Source organism: Glycine max, chromosome 11 (genome assembly GCF_000004515.6).
Source record: "Glycine max cultivar Williams 82 chromosome 11, Glycine_max_v4.0, whole genome shotgun sequence".
Lineage (NCBI taxonomy): Eukaryota > Viridiplantae > Streptophyta > Magnoliopsida > Fabales > Fabaceae > Glycine > Glycine max.
In genome coordinates, this window is record NC_038247.2 from 6,420,483 (window position 1) to 6,441,534 (window position 21,052).

A 21,052-nucleotide genomic window follows, 5' to 3' on the forward strand; every position below is an offset into this window, starting at 1 on the left:
TTTTTTTTAATCTCTTTTTTCTTGTAACATTATATTATCAATCAAATTAATCATTTACTTTTTTTATCAAGTTATAAACAATTCAAGATTGTTAAAAAATATTTTTCTTTTTAAATGATTTGACTTTTTAAAATGAGAACATATATATTATTATGATTATTCAATAATATTGTTATTTATTACATTTTTTAAACAAGGAAATTTTAGTTGAGTTAGATATCATATTATTTATCAACAAAATTTTCATATTAGATATCATATGAGTTTATTTTTTTATCAACTAAATCATTTGTTGTCTATTATATATATTGTTGAATATTTATTGTACAACTTAAATATTAATAACCTATAAAATTATACATTTAATTTTAATGTAATAATGTTTTAATACTAGTATTATGCATGTGTGATGCAGGTGATTCTACAATTGTATATAAGTGTTACCTTCGTCTCTATATATATACTACACTTTTATTTTATTGCCAAGTGCATGAATTGATTGTCATTGGATTTAAAAGAAGATTGTTGTTGTCCATATAAGTCTTACTTAGTTCAAACACGATTTTGTCACGTGTGATTTCTAGAAAGAAATATCATTTACTATTATTATTATTATATGATATTGTATAAAGGATTTGCCTGTTTGTATATTTAAATTAAATTGTATTTTAATTTCTTCTTATCTCTTCTCAAATATGTGTAGGCGTTGGTGTTAATTAAAAAAGTCTTTGAAAAGAAGGTGCCAACGTTAAAAGTGTGGATTCATAGAGCCACACTCATAGTTAGTTTCTTCCTCTACTTTAAGTTCCACACTTCCACTTCTCTTAGACTTGTTTTCTTTAATTTCTTGGTTTTTTCCTTTAATTTCCCTCGGTTTCAATTTGTACACACAAAAAAAAAAAAACTAAAAAGATACATATCATATTCTATTTCTATATATTATCTGTTTGAAAAATACTAACCAGTTTTCTGAAAACATTGATTAAAAAACAAAAAGCAAAAAAATATTAATTTTTTTACTGTATAAAAACATAAAAATGACATTTAAATAATTAGATTTTCAATAAAATATATTTATCCTCCTATTATCTTTAATGATATGTACACATTGAGGTGGGTTAATATTTTACATGTATATAGATGATATAAGTATAATTTAAGGACTCTGTACATATATAATTTCGTATTATTATGTACATTCTAGGAAAGAACCATCTTTATTTTTTTTAACAGACTTGCACCATTCACGTGTCTCCCAGTGTCTGATTACAACTTGTATTCTTAATGCTACAAATAATTAATTGTACTGTAACTAATAGAGATTAGAAAAGGTTCGTGGTTCATGCACGCTGCAAAGTCAGCGACGTACCGTGGTCCAGGTTCCAACCCTTATTTCCTTAATTATATATGCAAGTTGCATCAGCATTGCATATGCATGCATGCTTCCAACGAGGGAAATAGTCACTGGGGCCAAAAAACAACACAACCACATCTTTTTAAGACGAGACAACTTCATTATCCCATTATCTGGTTTCATTTTTACCGTTCTTATAGTCTAGGTATTTGACAGTGGAATCCACTAAGATCAACTGGTCGAGTAATGCTTCTTTTATTTTATTTTCTTGAGGCAGACTCATTTGGGGAGGAAAAAAGGAGATAGAGAATTACGACAAGTTAAACGGAATGCATACTCTATATCTAACTGAACGGGTTGAAAAAGACTAATTAAATTGTGCTCTGTTTTTCATCTTGTTTAGAATATGTTTCTTCCCAATTAGTGAATTCCCTGTATATATGACTCCTAATTATCTAGAAGTTTATCAAAAGAGTTTATATTAAAAAAAACTCGTTCATTGTTAATTTCAATTATTAAATAATAAATGGATGATTTTATATTAAAATTTATTTTTATATTACCATACAATAGATTATTATTATTATTAATTTCTAATCAACAATATTAACGTAATAATTGCCTAGATCCATCATAACTATATGTGGTATTAATTTCATTCGTTAGGAATGTTAGCAAAACGTATTGTCTAATACATCTTTTAATATACGACTTTTTATTAATAACCGAAATTTATAGAAAAATTATAAGATTTCGTGAGTCGCATTTTTATTTAATACAATTTAGTAATTTCTATAAAAAAATAGTAATAAAAAGTTTTTTAGATTAGAATGAGTATATTAGAGAGTGAAAATTAACTGATCCTCTCTAGTGAAAAAAAAAAAACATTTTCAAGGGTTATGATATTTTTTTAGCATGTTATAGTTACAAGTATTTACCAACTTAATTTGTCAATGAGTCAACCTATTTTTACTCCTAATTATACTAGTCAAATTGTATAACAATGAACAATAGATTTTATACTAGCGTACGTGTTAAGATGTTTTATTAATAATTATAAAATATCACTTTATTTTCATCTTAATATTTATTTTAAAAAAATTGTGTCAAAATAGTAACAGCATTATATAAATCCCTAAAAATGAGAAATATAGTAAAATTAAAATGGTCTTTTCTAGCTACCAATAAAAATAAAGAATAAAAATATCTTTATATAAAAAAACATATTTTTTGCCTTTTCATAGGAGGCGACAGTTACATGCTGAATGATAAAATGAAGGTGGGTCTCCTAGCAGGAATCAAAGTTCAAACTGTGCAAAAAGAAAAGATCGAATAAAAAACATTGAGCCGCAATTCCACACTAGAAGCAGAACAAACAATGAACACCGCAAAACGTTTGCATGACATCAGTAGATTTTTTATTTTATTTTTCTAAAGTAGGAAGGAAATTTACTAGCAACGTGTTGTGTTGCTCTATATTTCTTTATACGACGAACCAAGTCACCGCCAAGGAAACAAGTGCTGCATTTCAACCCAAAACACATCAAATATAAGTTAGTGGACAAAGACACGTCAGTGTCATAATCCATAACTTTGAATTTAACCAATAAAAGTGACCATCATTTTTTGACTTTCTTGGAAAAAAAGGTGAAATGGCATTTAAGCGCACGTACATATGACAAAGCTTTGAGGAAAGAGTATCTTTATTTTTATTTTTTTTGTAAACCATATATATATATATATATATATATATATTCCTTTAACACAATCTTATCTTACGAATAAAATCACCATCATAAATGATAAAATTCTCCCTACATAACCAAAATTTAAACTGAAACCTTTGGTTAAATTGGTCCGAATCATTTGTTATTCATGTATTAGACCCGACTCAATGGAATATTCTAAAAGCCTTTTTCTCTTGCAGGGAAGGATTGGTCATTTGGAAGTCCTTCCAACCCAAAACTACCCTTTATTAGTTGCTTGTTTTCCCAAACCGCTTAATTGTGATTCACGTTGTATCAACATGAAATCGTTTCGGGGTCAATATTTAGAGTCGTAAATCTCCACATGGTACAATTTAGAACTCTAGAAGCTATGATTAGGAGAACAATAACAAGAACAAAAATAAAAAAGAACAAGAACAAAATTGAGCATTTTAGACGCTATAATTAAGTTGCCTTTAGATATTGCAATCCATATATAAGTCAAAAGTAAATCTATGAAGATCAAGATGACCAATCAAAAGAGGTGTGTATAGGTTTTTTCATTCCATGTCCATTCTACAACTTGCAAACTATTTTTTTTTTGTTGCTCTTTAAAAAAAGGTGCTATGTGCTGGATACTGTAGAATTGTGTTTTTCAACAGCTCTAGCTCTGTGTCTTCTCTTGAAAACATCTTGCCTGAATCTCTTGGTCTCAATTTTTATGTCCATGAAGGGTTTCTTCTCTATGTTTTCCTTTTCACTCTCCAACATCCTTTGCCTCTTTGCCACGGCCATAGCTGCTTCCCTGTCCTCCAATTCTTGGTTCTTTGCCTCTTCCTGCATGTGTCCCACTTCTTGTAAATTAGTCAACGTTGGCCAAACAGATACTATTTTTTTTGTGCGTGTACGAGGATTTCAAGTTTGAAAATGACAGATTATAAGGTTGTCAAAAAATATAATTTTTTTACTCAGAATCCACTTTAAGCTTGGTAAAAGGGAAACATAGAAGTAAATACAGCAAGTGGCAAAGATTTTATAGATCATATTGGAAAAACTTATGAATAAACATCCGAATTTAAAATTAAGCATTGATGTCAAATTTCACCTATCTACGGAATTTTAACTGAATTTTAAAAAGAGAGAACTCAAGACATTGAATCTATCATGTTTGACCAAAACATTAACAAGATAATGCAGAATAATGCTTCAAAGTGCACTTCATGCTTTCCGTTTCACCCACTCCATGCTTCAAAGAACTTTTAAATTATCATGGACTGTACCTTAAGTATTCAATCATGTCGGCTACAAATAAGCCACCACGCATTCCCTCGTTATATTTCAAATAATAATATTTGTTCAAAAGGTAGGTTGCATGCACTTCAACACAATTACGCTGATGTTCAAATAAATAAATTTTAGTTGAAGTAGCTGTAAATGGATAGCAAACTTCTTGAAATTTGTACACATAAATCTCAATACAGAGAGTGTTAAAGTCATCATAATAAAAAATGTGAAGTGAGAAGGACCTGAAGATCATGAATGAGACTGTCAAGTGATTTGATCTTCCTATGAGGCCAGCGGGGAATACCAAATTCTCTGCACTTTCTCTTTAGAACAGTAAGCCCAACATTTAGATTTCTTGATGCTTCTACAATTGGCATACCAAAGTACTTCACCAAATCTGATAAAGAAATTTTTGCTACAAGATCACTGGGTGCCCTCTTTTTCTTCACTAGAAAACCTGCAAATCCTCACCTCATCTGTTAGATTAAGATATGAATATTTATGCATATGACACACAACATTAGTAAGCTTCACACATGGGGTTTGAGAATTTATGTACAGGATCACAAAAAAAATTTAATAAATAAATTGTATACTGCTAAGACTGAACTGCTGGGATAAAAAGGATAATAATTGACAACATTCAAAATTGAGAGCAACATGGTATACAGGATTGAAGTTAATAACAACAATCCTTTAAAAAAGAGGGAATCGTCAGAAGTTTTAAAACGTAAAAAAGAAGTTCCATTTTTATGTCAGTCATAAAGAGGATTCCTGTATTTGATTAGCATTTGAGAACTTTTCTACATTCAGAACCGTAGAATTAAGTTACAACAAATATGGTCATGACAGTCAAAACTTGGAGATATTGTAACAGATAGGTTTCACCAAAAGATTGAATATGTCCATGTAGTAACAAAGCTGCAGAACAAACTTGCTAAATAGGTTATGTCTGTTAGATAACTGAGAGCATTGACTCTGAACCTGGTGAGCTTTCAACATCTGTCTCATTGTCCGGTGACTCAGACTCATAGTCTTCATAAGGAAGAAAATTGAGATCCTGATCAAGAACGGGAAAGACTTTTCGTGATGGTTGGAAATTGTTGCTGTGTCCTTGCCTTTCTTCTCCTGTAGAGTCTTGGGCTATATCTCTGTCTTCCTCCTTCCGGTTCAACTTGTATATCATGTGGAGATCATCAAGCAAGTTTGGAATCATCTTAAGCTTTGGGTTTCTGAAAATTAAAAAAGAATAATAAGAGGGAGTTAGATCTATGATAAGTTACTTTGTAGAAGTAATCGGAAACAAAATGGAGAAGCTCAGAAGATTTAAAACTTGTAGAAGTGGTGGAGCAGTCTTGTAGCGAGATATTTTTGAGTCAAACAGTAGTAATGGTTTTATGAAACAGTGAAATAGTGATATCAAGACAAGGCTATTAAGAATATAGGCATGTCATATCAAACATAATGATGTTCAAATACATAATTATGCAATTTGGAGATAATGTCATTCCTGCCAAAAGAGAGTAGGACTGGAAATTCAATGAAATCCAGAACTACCCACAAGCTTTCACTCCACTATGGACAGGAAGAAAGTGAAAAAAATGAGGTTTAAAACCCTGAAAGGACAAAAATAATGAACAGGATAAAATATAAATATTTGAAAATTCATAGAAAAAAAATAGGGGATGAGTTTTAGGGAATTTTAGGGAGAAAGAGAGAAGGTAGGGAAAGTTAAAATAAGAAGTTATATGCTTTCCAAGCCTTTCCAGAAATTAAAGGCACTAAGGTAGGCATGCCTTCCCCTTAAATGGATATTAATAAGAAAATTATGCAGAATACCTTCTGTTTGTTGAAGAAACATATAGTATATGTTTTAATATCACCTTGTTCCCCTTTAATTAGGAAGGGGGGGAAAATCAACTTTTTATGAGGGGAATGGAGATTGGAGAAGAATTGGTCTACTCTATTCCGTTCCTTTTCTTTAAAATTTAAATAAAATGCAAAGCATATATTCAAGTATTTCAGCTTCATACATGAAGAATCAACTTTATTCTTGATTCCCTCTCCTCCTCAAAGTGTAAACAAGGTAGTATCAATTGTTCCTTTTTGTCTTGGTAAACCAGTCATATAAATATAAGACTATTACATGAAAGATAAATCTGAATGCCATATTAGAAAATGGTTAAGTGAACATATTGCATTGTCTCTGCACTGGAAGACAACAAAATGTTACTGATTGAGGGGATAAAATTCTACATGAATATCTCTGAATACATCTCCCAATTTTTGGGTGTTTTGGGGAAGGGTCATCCATAGTTTTCACCTTAAGAAACATCTGATATATTTTTTTCAGTAAAACCAAACATAAATTGCTTCAACCATTGATGCTATCACTTACTAACCTTTGCTTATATCCCAGGACTAACGGGAAGACCAAAAACATATTCTGGTCAGACAGCTTAGCTTTGTTCTGTTATGAATCCTACTAGTAAAATAGCACTAATGCTATTCCCACTTAAAATTTCCACTACACTTTTTTCCTATATATCTCTCTCTACCACATCACTGGTTAAGTCTCACTTTTCTCTCTTGTTTTCTTATATCACTCTTTGCTGTGAGAATTTTAAGTGAGAATAATATTACTCTTAAAATAGGGACTATAAAAAATTATAGAGGGATATATTTTCTAAATTTAATTTAATATCATTCCATGGTCACTCCACTTCCTGCTATTTCAACTTTTCTGTACAAAGAACTCATAACCATAAGTATGCTCTGGAGACTGGAGTCATAAGTGACTAATCGCCATATACATAAAGATTTTTTGGGACACCAGTAAAGTCCTCTACTCCAATAAACATGACGAATTGTGATCTTTCTATTAGAGGGTTATGTCATGAGATGGAAAGAAACTGTTTATTACTTGTGCAGAGGTCTGCCAGTTCTATGCCAAAGCGTTTAACACTTCAATATCTTTCATTCCCACAAGAGAAGAGAACTCTCTCATGTTCTCCAGGGAAAAAAGAGAATCCACATCCCTTATCTGTTATAAACTATAAATTTACAACTCAAATTTAGCTTTTGGTTAAAATGTACACATATCAACCCAATTTGCACACATTACAAAATTTTGCTTCTCTATTTTTAAATGCGATTCATTCAAGGTGGGGAAATCTTGGTGGGAACAAAGAGCTAACTACATAATCATATAACGAAAAGGGATCGATTCCAATTCAGTATATGTTATGGACTAATGTGAAAGGCAAATGTAGGGCTAAGCAGATATACCTTGTAACCAACAAAAGCCGTGGAATGCGGCAAAATTGAGGAGTGTGATCGGCATGAAACGCAAAGACACAAAGCCACACTCCATTCCGGTGCCCTTCACACACTTCAGAAACACGAGATTTCACCAATCCAGGAATTGGGGTAGCCTGCATTTCCACATAGGAGCCACTCTCTGAAAACACAAACTCTCTCTCAACTTCCCTTTTCTCTCCACCCCCTCGGCGGTACACATGCACGCTCCTCATCAACTCTGTAATCCACAAACCCACAAAGGAAATAAACAAACAAAAAACGAAATTCCACCACCCCACAAAAAAAAAAATCACATTTTTCAACGAAAAACGAAACTTGGAATGAAAATGACAAGGGAAACAGAATCTGGGTCAAGAGAGAGATGCATGGTGACATACATACCTGGTTGGAGGGTGTTGTTGAAGACTAGTAGGTTGGTGAGCAAAGTGGTGTTGGTGTGCGAGGAATCCATGAAGGGGTCATGAGAAAGAGAAAGAGACAGGAAGCAATAGCATGAAGCGTGGACTTAATAGAAGGAAGAGAATGAGGCAAAAACCAGCTTTTAAGTGCAAGTTTGCATGATCTTCCGCTTTTTTTTGTTGGCTTCGGATCAGTTTAGAATCATTCCCAGCTAAAATAAGGTACTTTTGCTCCTTAGTCTTTTTCTTTTGTCACCTCCTTACTCTCCTTTTACCTTCATTTATTTTTCTTCACCTTTTTTGGTTCGATGTAAATTTATTGTGCAGCCGTTTAATTACTCCATATCGATACGTTTCCTTGTGAATCGAAGTGATTTTCTTATAACAAGCTGGTGCAGCTTACATGAATAGACTATCTGAATGTTATAAATTGTTAATATCAGTGTTTAATTTTTACAAATAAAAAATGATTTTTTATGTGGTTGTTGAATTAGAGGAATCTAAGCGAATAGCTTGCTTTTTCAAGTACATCATATATCAAGATTTAACTTTTAAAATTAAAATATTTGGGATAAAATTGTGTTTTAAATCTTTCGATTCTCACTTAAAATTAATCTTAATCTTTATGTGTGTGTTTTGGGTTCTGACAAAAAAAAAATAGAAGAAAAAGTGTGTGTTTCGGGTGATGATACATTTTTATGGTGTGAATGAAGCTATGGTTATATTGCTTCTAGATTTTTATTTTTACGTGATTAAGGACAATCACCATCAAACTAAACATAACGTAAAAAAATGATTTTGTTTCTTGTATTTTTTTCCTATAATTAGTGAATTTCATTCTTTTTATAGAACTTAAGAAATTATGATATAAGAGACCAAATTCTATTTAAAAAAATTATAAGAGACTAATTTTATTAATTATTAAAATTAAGAGGACCAAAATTATCATTTTTAGAGTATATAAATTGACATAAATTTTGAACGAAAATTGATTGACTACATATTTTACGTTTGTTTTAATGATAGTATTATTTTAAAAGGAAATAACACACCGAAAATTAATAAATATAATGACATAAAATAACGTAGAAAGAGTTGTCTCGATTGAAAGCATCAAACCGGGTTTTCGCGGAGGCATTTACTAACCGCTTGTTTGTTTTCAGGTTTTTTTTTTATGTCTGCAAATGCTTCTTTCACGTGTCTTGAAATACATTTTACGATTTTATTTTTTTTGTGGTGAAACGACCAATTATAAATGCCTTAAACGTAAAAGAGATGATGAACTGCTATGATGCGTTTGATTATTATGAAACATTTCATTTACTACTTAAAATTATTATTGATAAAAAATTCATTTTGATTTTAAATCTTATAATTAAAATTTTTCTTTTATTACAGCAAATAAAAATAAAAAATATTAAAATTTTAGTCTTAGATATTTTTTCTATAATTACTAAATTAATCCCTACTATTTTTGTTTTTTTCCTGAAGTAAAGATTATTTCTTAGTAATTTTAAAATTATAAGAATGAAAAATCAAATTTATAAAGTATAAGGATTAAGACAAAGAAAAACATGTTGTGAAAAAAATTAAAAACATATTTATTTTAATTAAGACAGTGCAATTATTATATTATAAGTTTCTTATTCATAATTAAAATCATCGGTTGTCCATAATTTATTATCCAAATCAAGGTTGGCTACACGGCTAAAGATAAAGTCTAATAAAGTTAGTTTGTTTTTCTAAACAAAGTTTTTTTATACACAAAGTCAAAATTTGAAATAAATAATGTTTTAAAAAAATTGTTATTATTGATATATTTTATCTTAGGTTTAATTGCTTTTGGGGGTTCTTTAGTTTCAATTATATGCAATTTCCGTCCTTCTAAATTTTTTTAAGCCAATTAAGTCAATTTATTTTTAAAATTAAATAAAATTAGTCCATATTTTTTTATAAATCCTTCAAATTCTCATTTTCTACTAAATTTTTTACAACTAAAATGATTATATTGCTTTCTCTAGTTTCAACTTACTAACTAAAACATCAAATCTCACCTAGAATTAATAAATAAAAAATATTATTTTATACATATAATAATAATAATAATGTGAGAGTTTTAAATTTAAAAATTTAAGCAGTAAAAAAATAGAAAAATTTAACTGTGAGATCAATATTATCTTTTGAAAGTAAAAAGACCTAATTTATTTAAAAATTTAAAAATAATTAAAATTAAGGAAACCAAAATTAGAATTAAACATTTATCTTATATGACAACTTGCATTTATAAAAACATATTGTTATACATTTTTTTTTACATACTATATATCACTGTCACATTTTTTTTATTTAGATTATATTAAAAATAAATGTAACCTAAAAGAATACTAATAAGTTCAATAGTTATATCAAATAAATGAGTCTAATAAAAGCCATTAACTAGAGTAAAAAAAAAATACAAGAAAGACTAATTAATTGATTAAGGCATGTTATAAAATCACATCAGTTACCTGAACAACTACTAATACATAAATAAGAATCAATTCAGTTCCTTTGAAAATAAAATAAAAAATAAAAAAGAATCAATTTAGTTTCATGTCAGAATTGAGACATATCTTTCCGCTTACTTGTATAGTTGCACATTCGTGGTTGAAATATTTATTTGCATTAATTACTTTTCTGAGTCATCGTTAATATAATATTTTTTTTTCACCGAACAGTAAAAAAATTATTATATAGAAAATTTGCTAATATATATATATATATATATAACAATTGTTAAAGTGTTGAAATGTAAATTATTATTTTTTATTTTATTAATATATTAAAATTATTTATTTTATTTTTATTCACTTTAAAAGATAAAATATTATATAATTATAGGCAACATAATTGAATATTTTAATTTAAACTAAATTATAATTTTATTTGTCTTTTAATTTTAAATTTATAATTTTAATCTATTTTTTATGTGATTTTGGTCTATCTAATTTTTTTTAAAAAAAGCATACCTTTGGTCTCATCTTTAATTTTTATATGTTTTATTTCTTTTATTTTTGACCAATTAAACTCAAGACCTACCATGTTAATTTAACGTAACATAAAAAATTAATTAAAATAAAAAATAACTTATGAAAAATTGAATATTTAACGAAAAATATGGATTTAAAAAAATGGAAAACCAAAAAACAAAGATCAAAACAACGAATCAGAAATTAAAAAGAGACATAAATTATAATTTAACCTTCAAGAGTAACATGTTTTTTTAAGAACAAATCTCATTGATAAGCCATCAAGCAGTGATCAAACTAAAAGCAAAAACAATAATTTATGAGTAATATGTAATAATTCATTTTATTAATTGGCCGGTCACGGTGGTGCTTTGATTATGTGTTTATCAGCTCTAAAATTCAACACAAACTTTCTTTTTTTTTTTCTATCAATAGTTTAAATCTTCTTGATGAAATCTTCTAAGTGAATATCTATTAAATATTATTAATAATATCATGATATCTTTGACGTTGTCATGTAGTATTTGGTTGGGAATGTTTATTCATTTTACTATTTCACTAAAAAAATGTTGCAAATTCACTTATTCTTATTCAATAAGCATGCCATTACTCATAAAAAAATAAGCATGTCATATTGAATATTTATTACTTAGGAATTGAAATCAGGATTTTTTATTGATAAAGATAATAAACCACTAATACATTCATTTCATTTACTTAACTATGTTAAAATCATATTTTTTTATATATCATTAGTTAAAAGTTATTATTTTTTTTCAAATTATCAAAATTTATAAATTAAAAAATAACTCTTGATTAATGATATATAAAAACAAGTGTCTTAATGATTTATTATTTTTTTCTATAAATATCTTCAAAATATCTCCATTTTAATAGGAACAATGATAGTATTTCAATGATTAAAAAAATAGTATTTCAAATATCTTCTCATTTTATAAGTAATAATAAAATAATTTCAGAAACAAGAAGACTCTAATTTAGAGACACAACTTCGAAGAGATTTTTTTTTTTTGAATGGGAGTATTTTTTTAATGTACATGAATCTCACTTTAATGCGAAAGAATCATAATGTTTTTTAATAGTAATTTTTTCATACATGAATTTTCCATTATGACAATTAGATTAGATTAAAGGACTTAACTACAAATAAATATAAGTTCAAATATTTAATTAAAAATCAGAAATCTAATTAAAAATTATCAAAATAATTTAAAAACCTACGAATTTAACCTAATTAATATGAGTTCTTAACTATGTTGGTAAAAATAATTAAGCTCAACAAAAAAAATTACTAAAACACACACGCGTACACAACCAAATCACGCATTCAAACTTGATGACGGTGTAATTGGAATGATCCGGCGGCACGCAGCGTTTGACCCAGAAGTGGCAAGCAAAGTGTGCGGTACTGTGATTGAACCATTTTTGCTGTCACTGGCAAAGACTTCAAACCTCGTAACTCTGAGACACTGCAACCAAATCCACGCTAAGCTCATAGCCTCCCAATGCATTTCACAAACCCACTTAACCAACAACCTCTTGAGCCTGTACGCCAAATTTGGCCACTTTCGCCATGCCCACCTCCTGTTCGACCAAATGCCTCAGAGGAACGTTTTCACCTGGACAACCTTAATTTCCTCGCATTTCCGAACCGGGTCACTTCCAAAAGCCTTTGAGATGTTTAATCACATTTGTGCATTGAATGAGAGACCCAATGAGTACACCTTCTCTGTTCTGCTTCGAGCTTGTGCCACTCCTTCATTGTGGAATGTGGGTTTGCAGATTCATGGCCTGCTGGTTCGGTCTGGGCTTGAGAGGAACAAGTTTTCTGGGAGCTCTATTGTGTATATGTACTTTAACAGTGGTAGTAATCTTGGGGATGCATGTTGCGCCTTTCATGACTTGTTGGAGAGAGACCTTGTTGCATGGAATGTTATGATTTCTGGGTTTGCTCGTGTTGGTGACTTTAGCATGGTTCATAGGTTGTTTTCTGAAATGTGGGGAGTGGAAGGCTTGAAACCTGATGATTGTACCTTTGTTAGCTTACTCAAGTGCTGTTCTTCATTGAAAGAGTTAAAGCAAATTCATGGGCTTGCATCTAAGTTTGGTGCTGAAGTTGATGTTGTGGTGGGCAATGCTCTGGTTGACTTGTATGGCAAACATGGGGATGTCAGTTCTTGCAGGAAAGTCTTTGACTCCAAGAAGGAGAAGTATAATTTTGTTTGGAGTTTAATCATTTCAGGCTATTCCATGAACAAAGGGTGAGGAAGCTGTGCATTTCTTCAAGGACATGTGTAGACAAAGGGTGAGACCGGATACTTTGAAAGCCTGTGTTGAATTAGAGGACTTGAACACAGGAGTTCAAGTGCATGGCCAAATGATAAAATATGGGCATCAAAGCCATTTTTTGTAGCAAGTGTGTTGTTCACTCTCTGTGCCAGTGTTGGAGAACTTGTGGATGTGGAAAAGTTGTTCAGAAGAATTGATGATAAAGATATTGTAACATGGAATTCAATGATCTTGGCTCATGCTCGGTTGACGCAGGGATCTGGTTCCTCTATGAAACTATTACAAGAACTTCATGGAACAACCTCTTTGCAAATTCAAGGTGCCTCCTTGGTTGCTGTTTTAAAGTTTTGTGAGAATAAGTCAGATTTACCAGGTAGGCAAATTCATTCACTTGTAGTGAAATCAAGTGTAAGTCATCATACTTTTGTTGGCAATGCATTAGTCCACATGTACTCTGAGTGTGGACAAATTGGTGATGCATTTAAAGCTTTTGTTGACATTGGAAAGATGATGGTTCTTGGAGTTCTATTATTGGAAATTATAGACAAAATGGGATGGAACCAAAAGCTTTAGAGCTATGTAAAAACATGTTCGCTGATGGAATTACTTTTACGGGTTATAGCCTTCCCCTGTCTATTTCAGCTTGCTCACAACTTTCAGCTATACATGTGGGTAAACAGCTCCATGTTTTTGCTATCAAGTCTGGTTACAACCATGATGTGTATGTTGGAAGTTCCATTATAGCTATGTACGCTAAATGTGGAATCATGGAGGAGTCAGAGAGCTGTCCAAAAAAAAATGGAGGAGTCAGAGAAAGTTTTTGATGAACAAGTAGAGCCAAATGAAGTAATTTATAATGCCATGATCTGTGGATATGCTCACATGGAAAAGCACAAGCCATAGAAGTATTCAGTAAGTTAGAGAAGAATGGTTTGACCCCCAATTATGTAACTTTCTTATCTGTACTATCAGCTTGTAGCCATTCGGGTTATGTAGAAGATACGATGCATTTCTTTACATTGATTCTTAACAAATACAAGATTAAGCCAGAATCTGAGCATTATTCGTGCTTAGTTGATGCCTATGGTCGGGCAGGAAGGCTAGAGGAAGCTTACCAAACAGTGCAAAAAGATGGAAATGAATCAGCATGGAGAACATTACTAAGTGCTTGTAGGAATCATAATAACAAAGAAATTGGAGAAAAATGTGCAATGAAGATGATAGAATTGAATTCTAGTGATCATGCTGGGTATATTCTTCTTTCCGGCATTTACATTGGAGAGGGAAAATGGGAAGAAGCTCTTAAATGTAGGGAGAGAATGGCTAAGATTCATGTGAAGAAAGATCCAGGTAGTAGTTGGTTGATCTGAGGATCAGAGACCGAGATGGGCATGTGTTTTATACTAATGATGACTCGCCATTATTGGAGTGCAATTTTCAAAAAAATACAAAATAAAATTCTGATATTTCCTTCTATGTTTATACGTTTCGGCTGGTATGGCTAGTGTTTTGCACTACTGTAAAGTCTGATTGATCGACGCATTCTGGCCATACAACTTACTGAGTAGCTGAGAAGAAATGCCCTGGGATACACTAACCATAAACCTTCATTTTCCACTATATTGGAATGAGTAATGACTCACCCACCCACCCATTGTCGTATTTATCTGTAGCTTGAGCAAGCACCACAAGGACAGATACAACATCAGATGTGTACAATAACCATAATTTTATTTCCATATAGATGCAGACACTGCTGCATGCTATTTTCTGACCCCTTGGGCCTTTAGAAAGAAAGATAGAAAAAAAAAAACTAAATAGATAGGTGATATAGTGTTATTAGAAAGAGAGAAAAAAAAAAGTGTCAAAATGGAATATTTGGTCCTTTTTATAAGTTATCAACTAATCTATTAATAATGATTTTCCAATTCTATCCTTTATACTATTATTAGGGAAGAGAAATATTGAAATTGAAGGTTGAATATTAATAATAACATGAAAGAGAAAGAATATGAGATGATAATTTAGGTTAAATATTTATTTAATTATTAATAAAATTAGTTGGATGTGTAATTATGTTAGAGTATAATTAAAAATTTATTTTATTTTTAAACATATTTAATGACTTAACTTTCCTTGATCATGATGATTAAGTTTAAAGTGAGGGGAGGGAGTATTTTTTTTTGGTTGGAAAGCACAACCATGATATTATTTGCTCTAAACGGGCCACACCTTTTTCCGACGGTAGAACTACTTGTCCCCTTCCCCTATCTTTTGATTCATTCTGTACTAAGACGAAGTCAAGTTTTTCCAAAATTAAATGCGCTCGAACAACCAACAATGTTTATGTGTTTGTTAATGTTGCAACAAATCCAAACAAATACGTCCTAAATTCATACAATATTATACAATCAAATCGTTTTCAAAATACAAATCGCAGATGAAGAAGATACAAGAACTAAGTGTTGTACTTCGGCCCCGTGAAACTTCCACTATTCGCCAATCTTAAAACAAGTCGCAACTTTGTCCAACAAACGCTCATAAGTGGATACACAGCACCAAATCCGTATGTGTATGCTTGACAAAAAAAATCAGAATCAGTAACTTCTACTTCCCTGCCTTGAGGACCTTTTTTCGCTTCTGTTCACCTATAAATTAGGAACTGTAACGTTTTACCTCCATAATTAACAATTTTAACCCACATCTTCGACTCTTCCGGGTGCAAACATATCTTTCACAACTTCCTTTCTCCTGCAGTTCTGACATGAAATGCTCAGCCAGTTTGGCCTTGTTTAGCTATCCAGAGTTAACCCATTATCATCCTCATCTGTTGGATCTTCAGGTGATGTTGACTTTGGAAAGAATTCTTCATCGGGGTACATCTGATTAAATAGCTGCGATAGTACCACCACCAAACTAGTAATCATCAGTTACAGGGCTAATAATTATTAGTCAAGGATTGTAATTTTTTTCTTCTTTATACAGTCATCCTGCCAAAGCAAATACACAAGTGCACAAATATTTTCCCAGTTTGTTTCCTTACTTTTCATTAACAAAAATGATAAGTCCAGAAATAAGGTTTCTAGCTATTTCGGTAACAAGAAGACAGAAATACTGAGAAAATTTATATTTCAAAATGAAGAATAATAAAGACAAACCTTCCTGGTGGCATCTAAAAGGTCATCGTAGTTCAGATTTCCATCAGGTGTAGGAGTGGAGCTGATAAATTCAAGTTTACACTGAAAAGGAGATCAAAGTATATCCATAGTCAAAAAATGATGACCATGTCAACGCTATACAGGTTTGAATTTTGAATCACATTTATCATGACAAAACAGTGGTTGTGTTCTTTGAAAAATGTAAGATATGTAGTCCTTAGGGGCCCTAATACTTTCTTAATCTAAAAAATATTTAACCAAAAATAGAGAGGAATCATGAGTGATGAAGTAAAGGAAAAAAGTTCGCATGCAATATGCAGGTAAAAATAAACATAGTGAAAGGAATAAATCTGTGAACAAGTCCAGGATTAGAAACACACCATAATTAATTTCTGAATATAAAATGCACTCCAGAGCACAATGGGTTTTATATCTTCACTATCACTTTGAACACTTGGAATACTTTCAGAGTTTCCAGATACAGGCAGTGTAAGAAGAGCATTCATGGCTGCTTTTAGTAGCTTCTTTCCTTCATCGGCATCATTGCACATAGTGGAAAAGTATAAAATAAAGCTGAGAAAGAAGAGGCAAATATGGTCAGTTTAAGTTCACATAGGGGAAATATAAATGTTAACAACTAGGAGTTGAATATGAATATACATGAAACAGAACTCTAAAGGTAAATCATGGGAGTAATTGTCACTATCCTGAAGCCTGCAATCAATATAGAAGACATATAACAATGAAAAGAATCCTACGAATTAGCGGCAAAATCCCAAACACAAATTTCTGAATGGTAGCAATTAAATTACAAAAATATTTTTAGATACAATAGTAACTTCTCACTCCCAACCAAAAACAAAATAAAATGATTCTCTTTTTCTTTATATTTTAATGTTCCTAAGCTCCATCAATATGAAGAATAGGCACAATCGGAAAACCCAGCCAGTAGAAATGAGAAGCCTGCTGCTAGTTTCTTGGGTCCTTCATTTTATTTTTTTTGCAAAATGCATTATCCTCTTTCAAGTCTTGGATGCATCCTTTTGATAAAATAAAATGCAAGTTGCTTGCAAAGGAATTTTTCAAAAATTACAACAGAAATTTTGTTATAGAGTTTCACAGCAATATTGCGTTTACCTCCTTTGTTTAAGCAGAGCTTTGGAGGCTCATTCACGGATGTAAAATATTTTGAGTGAATATATAAATCAGAGGCATTATATTATGCTAAATATGCTGTTTGAGCCACTACATAATACTTTATGCTTAATTAGTTTCAAACTACACAACGTGATAGAACAAAGAAACGGAAGATCAAGACAAGCAGAGAAAATAAATTTAAAGGAAAAATGAGCATTCCAATGTTTATTTAGTAAAAAACTTACGTTCCTGCAGGACAAACAGCAAGATTTGATCCTATCTGAAGAGCTTTGATTGATGTCAACTGTTCAGGATACAAAGCTAGAGGGAACAGAGAAAAAGTTAATTTCTTTCCCATGTTTTAATATGCCTCTAATTACAAATGCAGTGTTTAAATCTCTCTTACATCTAGGAGGATACACCACCGAGCAATTTGATACATCTGGCTTTATTGAGCTCCTTGTGATGCATATTCCCCTAGCCACCATTCCTTTAATATCTCTCTGACCCAACATTTGGAGCTTTTCACTGGGAAAATCTCTTGGAGACGAAGACAATGGTGATGGAATCATGAAGGATGGGTCCAGGATTAGTTGGTGGCTATATAAATCCTGACCTGAAGCTAATCTAACACCTTTATAAGACCCCGTAACCTGGAATGTTGGTTTAAAAATGACAAAGATGAAATTCCTTTTGCACTTGACTTCAACCTCGTCTCTTCTCACAAAAAAAGTACTAGAAAACACAGATCAAAGATATATATATATCAGCACCTTATCCATAAGCAGAGAAACAACCGACATTCTTAGAACCTGAATCACAAAAGTATAAGATGTAAATAAGCATATATGGTTAACAAAATAAACAAAAATATTTTGAAGAACATATAAGCAGAAAAATAGTTAACGTCATTTAGTTTATCAACAAAATATCAAGGAAATGCCAAGCATTAAGCACCAGTGTAAAATTGGAAGAAAGAGATACAAACAATAAGCATTTAATATATAGAATTGATGTATAAAACAATGTTCTTATTTTCTGTTTTGATAGAAAGGCATTGAAAGTTTTTAAACAAAAATATGCCAGCTTTAAAGAAGGCACGGAAACTAGAAAATTTCCCTAAGAGTATCATATATCCATTGAAACTTACATAAATGCAACCTTTGACAGCAGCACGGCGACAAAAGGCTTGTGGTAGTTCTCCCTCACCATAAATAGGATAAAGCAAAGCCCCAGGAGCATTGGGAAACCTGAGTAAAACAAGATAAGTATCTAGTAAAGAAAATTAACGGGATCCCTTAAATTAAAAATTAAAAATAAAAAATCAAGGCAAATGTAATACATGGAACAATAAGAATAGGAAAATACCTTCCGACAGATGAGCTGTATAGAGCTAAAGAATCGATTCCGTCTTTTGTTTTAAGTAACTCTATACAAACCTCGTTATTGTCTTGGTCATAATCTAGCATGGCTATAGCATACAAAAGAATCCTGGAGAAGACAAAAAGGCATTACCTTAGTGTACTGAATCATGTCAACAGGTTATGCTTCAATTATATATGGTTTGAGTTTACATTATGCAAAAAAGTGCCAATGAAATATGAAAGAAACAGTTCTCTTCATCACACAAGAAGATGATCAACTTCACTTCTTCAAAAAAAAAACTACAATGCCCCGTCAGACTGTTTAAGCATCCAAATCCAAATCAAGCAAACTAAGCCACTATCAAGCACTTCAAAACACTAATCAAACATCACTGCACCAATTGCTGGGGGGAAATATCAAAAGTGTATAAGTGAAACTCTCACATTACTCTGTCAGTGTGTAAGCCTCCCCCGTTTTGTGATTTGATTTTGATTTTAAAAGCACAACACATAAAATTCTAGCATTCTACTAATATGAAGACCTTTCATTTTGGCATAAACATGTTTACATTATCTTTAACAAAAAACAAAATTAATGATTACAACATAACTTGAAAGTGTTCAGAATCAGACAGGGCAAATGAAACCCTAAGTAAATCCCCTATGCTGAAGTAAGATTATGCTGTGCAGTAAGGAAACTTAAAATAAATCAATTCTCACTAGGAAATGGAAATGGTGAATACGATTTTATCTTAGGCGGCAACTTCATCTTCTCCAAGAAACTAACAAACGCAATCTCCAAATCCTCCTCGGGAATCTTCTCCTCCTGAGTATCATCCAGGTGCTGCTGAACCAGCTTGAAGAACCTCATCAATTGGTTCTTCTCTTTCAGTGAAAGCTTCTTGTCTCTGAAAATCGATCCTCGAGAATCCGGCACGTTCGCCAAACCCGCGTTAGCTTCGTAGACGAAGCTCTCGTCGATTCCTTTGAACTCCAAATACTGCGCCGCGCCTGATTTCATCAACAGATCGATCGTCTTGTCCGCGCAGAACAGCGCCTTTGGACCTCCCAAATCGATGCTGAATTTTCGCGAATTTTCGCTGAGAAACGCGGATTCATCGTAGGTCGCGATTTCTGCGTCGGAGCAGAGGGGTTGTTGGACGAAGTCGATGACAACGACGTCGTCGGAGTCAGTGGTTGTGGCGGCGGCGGAGGGGAGGGAGTGCGGGGAAGAGAGGTAGGAAGTGAGGTCGTGGAGGGAGAGAGAAGCGAAGTGGCTGCCGTAGAAGGAGTTGGGGTCGAGGTGGAGGATGGTTTTGCCGACGGCGGAGGCGGCAGCGGCGATGACGGATTCCGATAGGGCGGTGCCGACGATGATGAGATCGAAGTTGACTGGGTCAATGGGAGGGTAAGAGAAGGGATCTTGGGGTTGGGTCATAGCGACGACGACGGCGCGTGCAGGTTAGTTGCCGTCTGTGTCGTGCAGGTTTGTCCTAGTATTGGATTGGGTTACCTAAGGCTAAGGAACAATATTTTTATTTGGTTTAATTAGGAGTTGATCCTATAGTTTTATCATTTATAATTTTAAAGTTTTATATTTTACATTTTAATTTTTTTCCTGTAATTTAAAGGTGATTTTTTTTGGTTTTTGATTTATATTTTAATTTTTTTTAATTTCTATTATTTATAAGTAATATTTTTAGTACATGTATCTTATATTTTAATTTTTTTTAGTTATGATTATTAAAATATGAGTAATATTATCGATTACAAATATTTCGTAACTAATTTATTACAAGATAATTTATAATAAAAAATAATTAATAATTTATAATTAATTTGTAACTAATTATTTTTATATATTTTTTTAATAAAAACTAAAAGGTTATTACAATATAAATTATATAGACTAGAAAAGATCTTTTTAAAATTAAGAGAGAATTAAAATATAACTAAAAAATTATTTTTAAATATAAAAATTAAAAAATAATTAAAATATAAATAATAAAGAC

General features: G+C 31.5%; 2 protein-coding genes and 1 pseudogene across 2 annotated transcripts; 1 reads left to right on the forward strand and 2 right to left on the reverse strand.

The window, feature by feature from the left end:
• Positions 1 to 3,503: 3,503 nt before the first annotated feature.
• LOC100306328 (RWP-RK domain-containing protein) lies at positions 3,504 to 8,434 on the reverse strand. The gene is made up of 5 exons (NM_001250167.2): positions 8,047 to 8,434; positions 7,633 to 7,882; positions 5,329 to 5,576; positions 4,587 to 4,801; positions 3,504 to 3,897 (listed from the first exon to the last, which is right to left on the reverse strand). The coding sequence occupies exons 1-5, from the start codon at positions 8,114 to 8,116 to the stop codon at positions 3,685 to 3,687; spliced, it is 996 nt and encodes a 331-aa protein (NP_001237096.2). The 5' UTR covers positions 8,117 to 8,434; the 3' UTR covers positions 3,504 to 3,684.
• Positions 8,435 to 12,357: 3,923 nt separating this feature from the next.
• LOC102660025 (pentatricopeptide repeat-containing protein At4g18520, chloroplastic-like) lies at positions 12,358 to 14,430 on the forward strand (annotated as a pseudogene).
• A 1,332-nt stretch (positions 14,431 to 15,762) lies between these two features.
• LOC100781501 (rab escort protein 1) lies at positions 15,763 to 20,636 on the reverse strand. Its single transcript, XM_003537635.5, has 9 exons — positions 19,784 to 20,636; positions 19,045 to 19,167; positions 18,827 to 18,926; positions 18,450 to 18,488; positions 18,083 to 18,329; positions 17,922 to 17,997; positions 16,920 to 17,112; positions 16,540 to 16,620; positions 15,763 to 16,275 (listed from the first exon to the last, which is right to left on the reverse strand). The coding sequence occupies exons 1-9, from the start codon at positions 20,476 to 20,478 to the stop codon at positions 16,174 to 16,176; spliced, it is 1,656 nt and encodes a 551-aa protein (XP_003537683.1). The 5' UTR covers positions 20,479 to 20,636; the 3' UTR covers positions 15,763 to 16,173.
• Between the last annotated feature and the right edge of the window lie 416 nt (positions 20,637 to 21,052).

Excerpts from the sequence above, each read along its gene's own strand:
- LOC100306328 (NM_001250167.2), bottom strand. The coding sequence starts at position 8,116 with ATGGATTCCTCGCACACCAACACCACTTTGCTCACCAACCTACTAGTC. Across the intron at positions 7,883-8,046 it reads CAACAACACCCTCCAACCAG|AGTTGATGAGGAGCGTGCAT; the intron begins GTATGTATGTCA and ends TGTGGATTACAG. Across the intron at positions 4,802-5,328 it reads AGATGTTGAAAGCTCACCAG|GTTTTCTAGTGAAGAAAAAG; the intron begins GTTCAGAGTCAA and ends GAGGATTTGCAG.
- LOC100781501 (XM_003537635.5), bottom strand. The coding sequence starts at position 20,478 with ATGACCCAACCCCAAGATCCCTTCTCTTACCCTCCCATTGACCCAGTC. Across the intron at positions 19,168-19,783 it reads TTGCCGCCTAAGATAAAATC|GATTCTTTTGTATGCTATAG; the intron begins GTATTCACCATT and ends TGTCTTCTCCAG. Across the intron at positions 17,113-17,921 it reads GCTGTTTGTCCTGCAGGAAC|CTTTATTTTATACTTTTCCA; the intron begins GTAAGTTTTTTA and ends CTTCTTTCTCAG.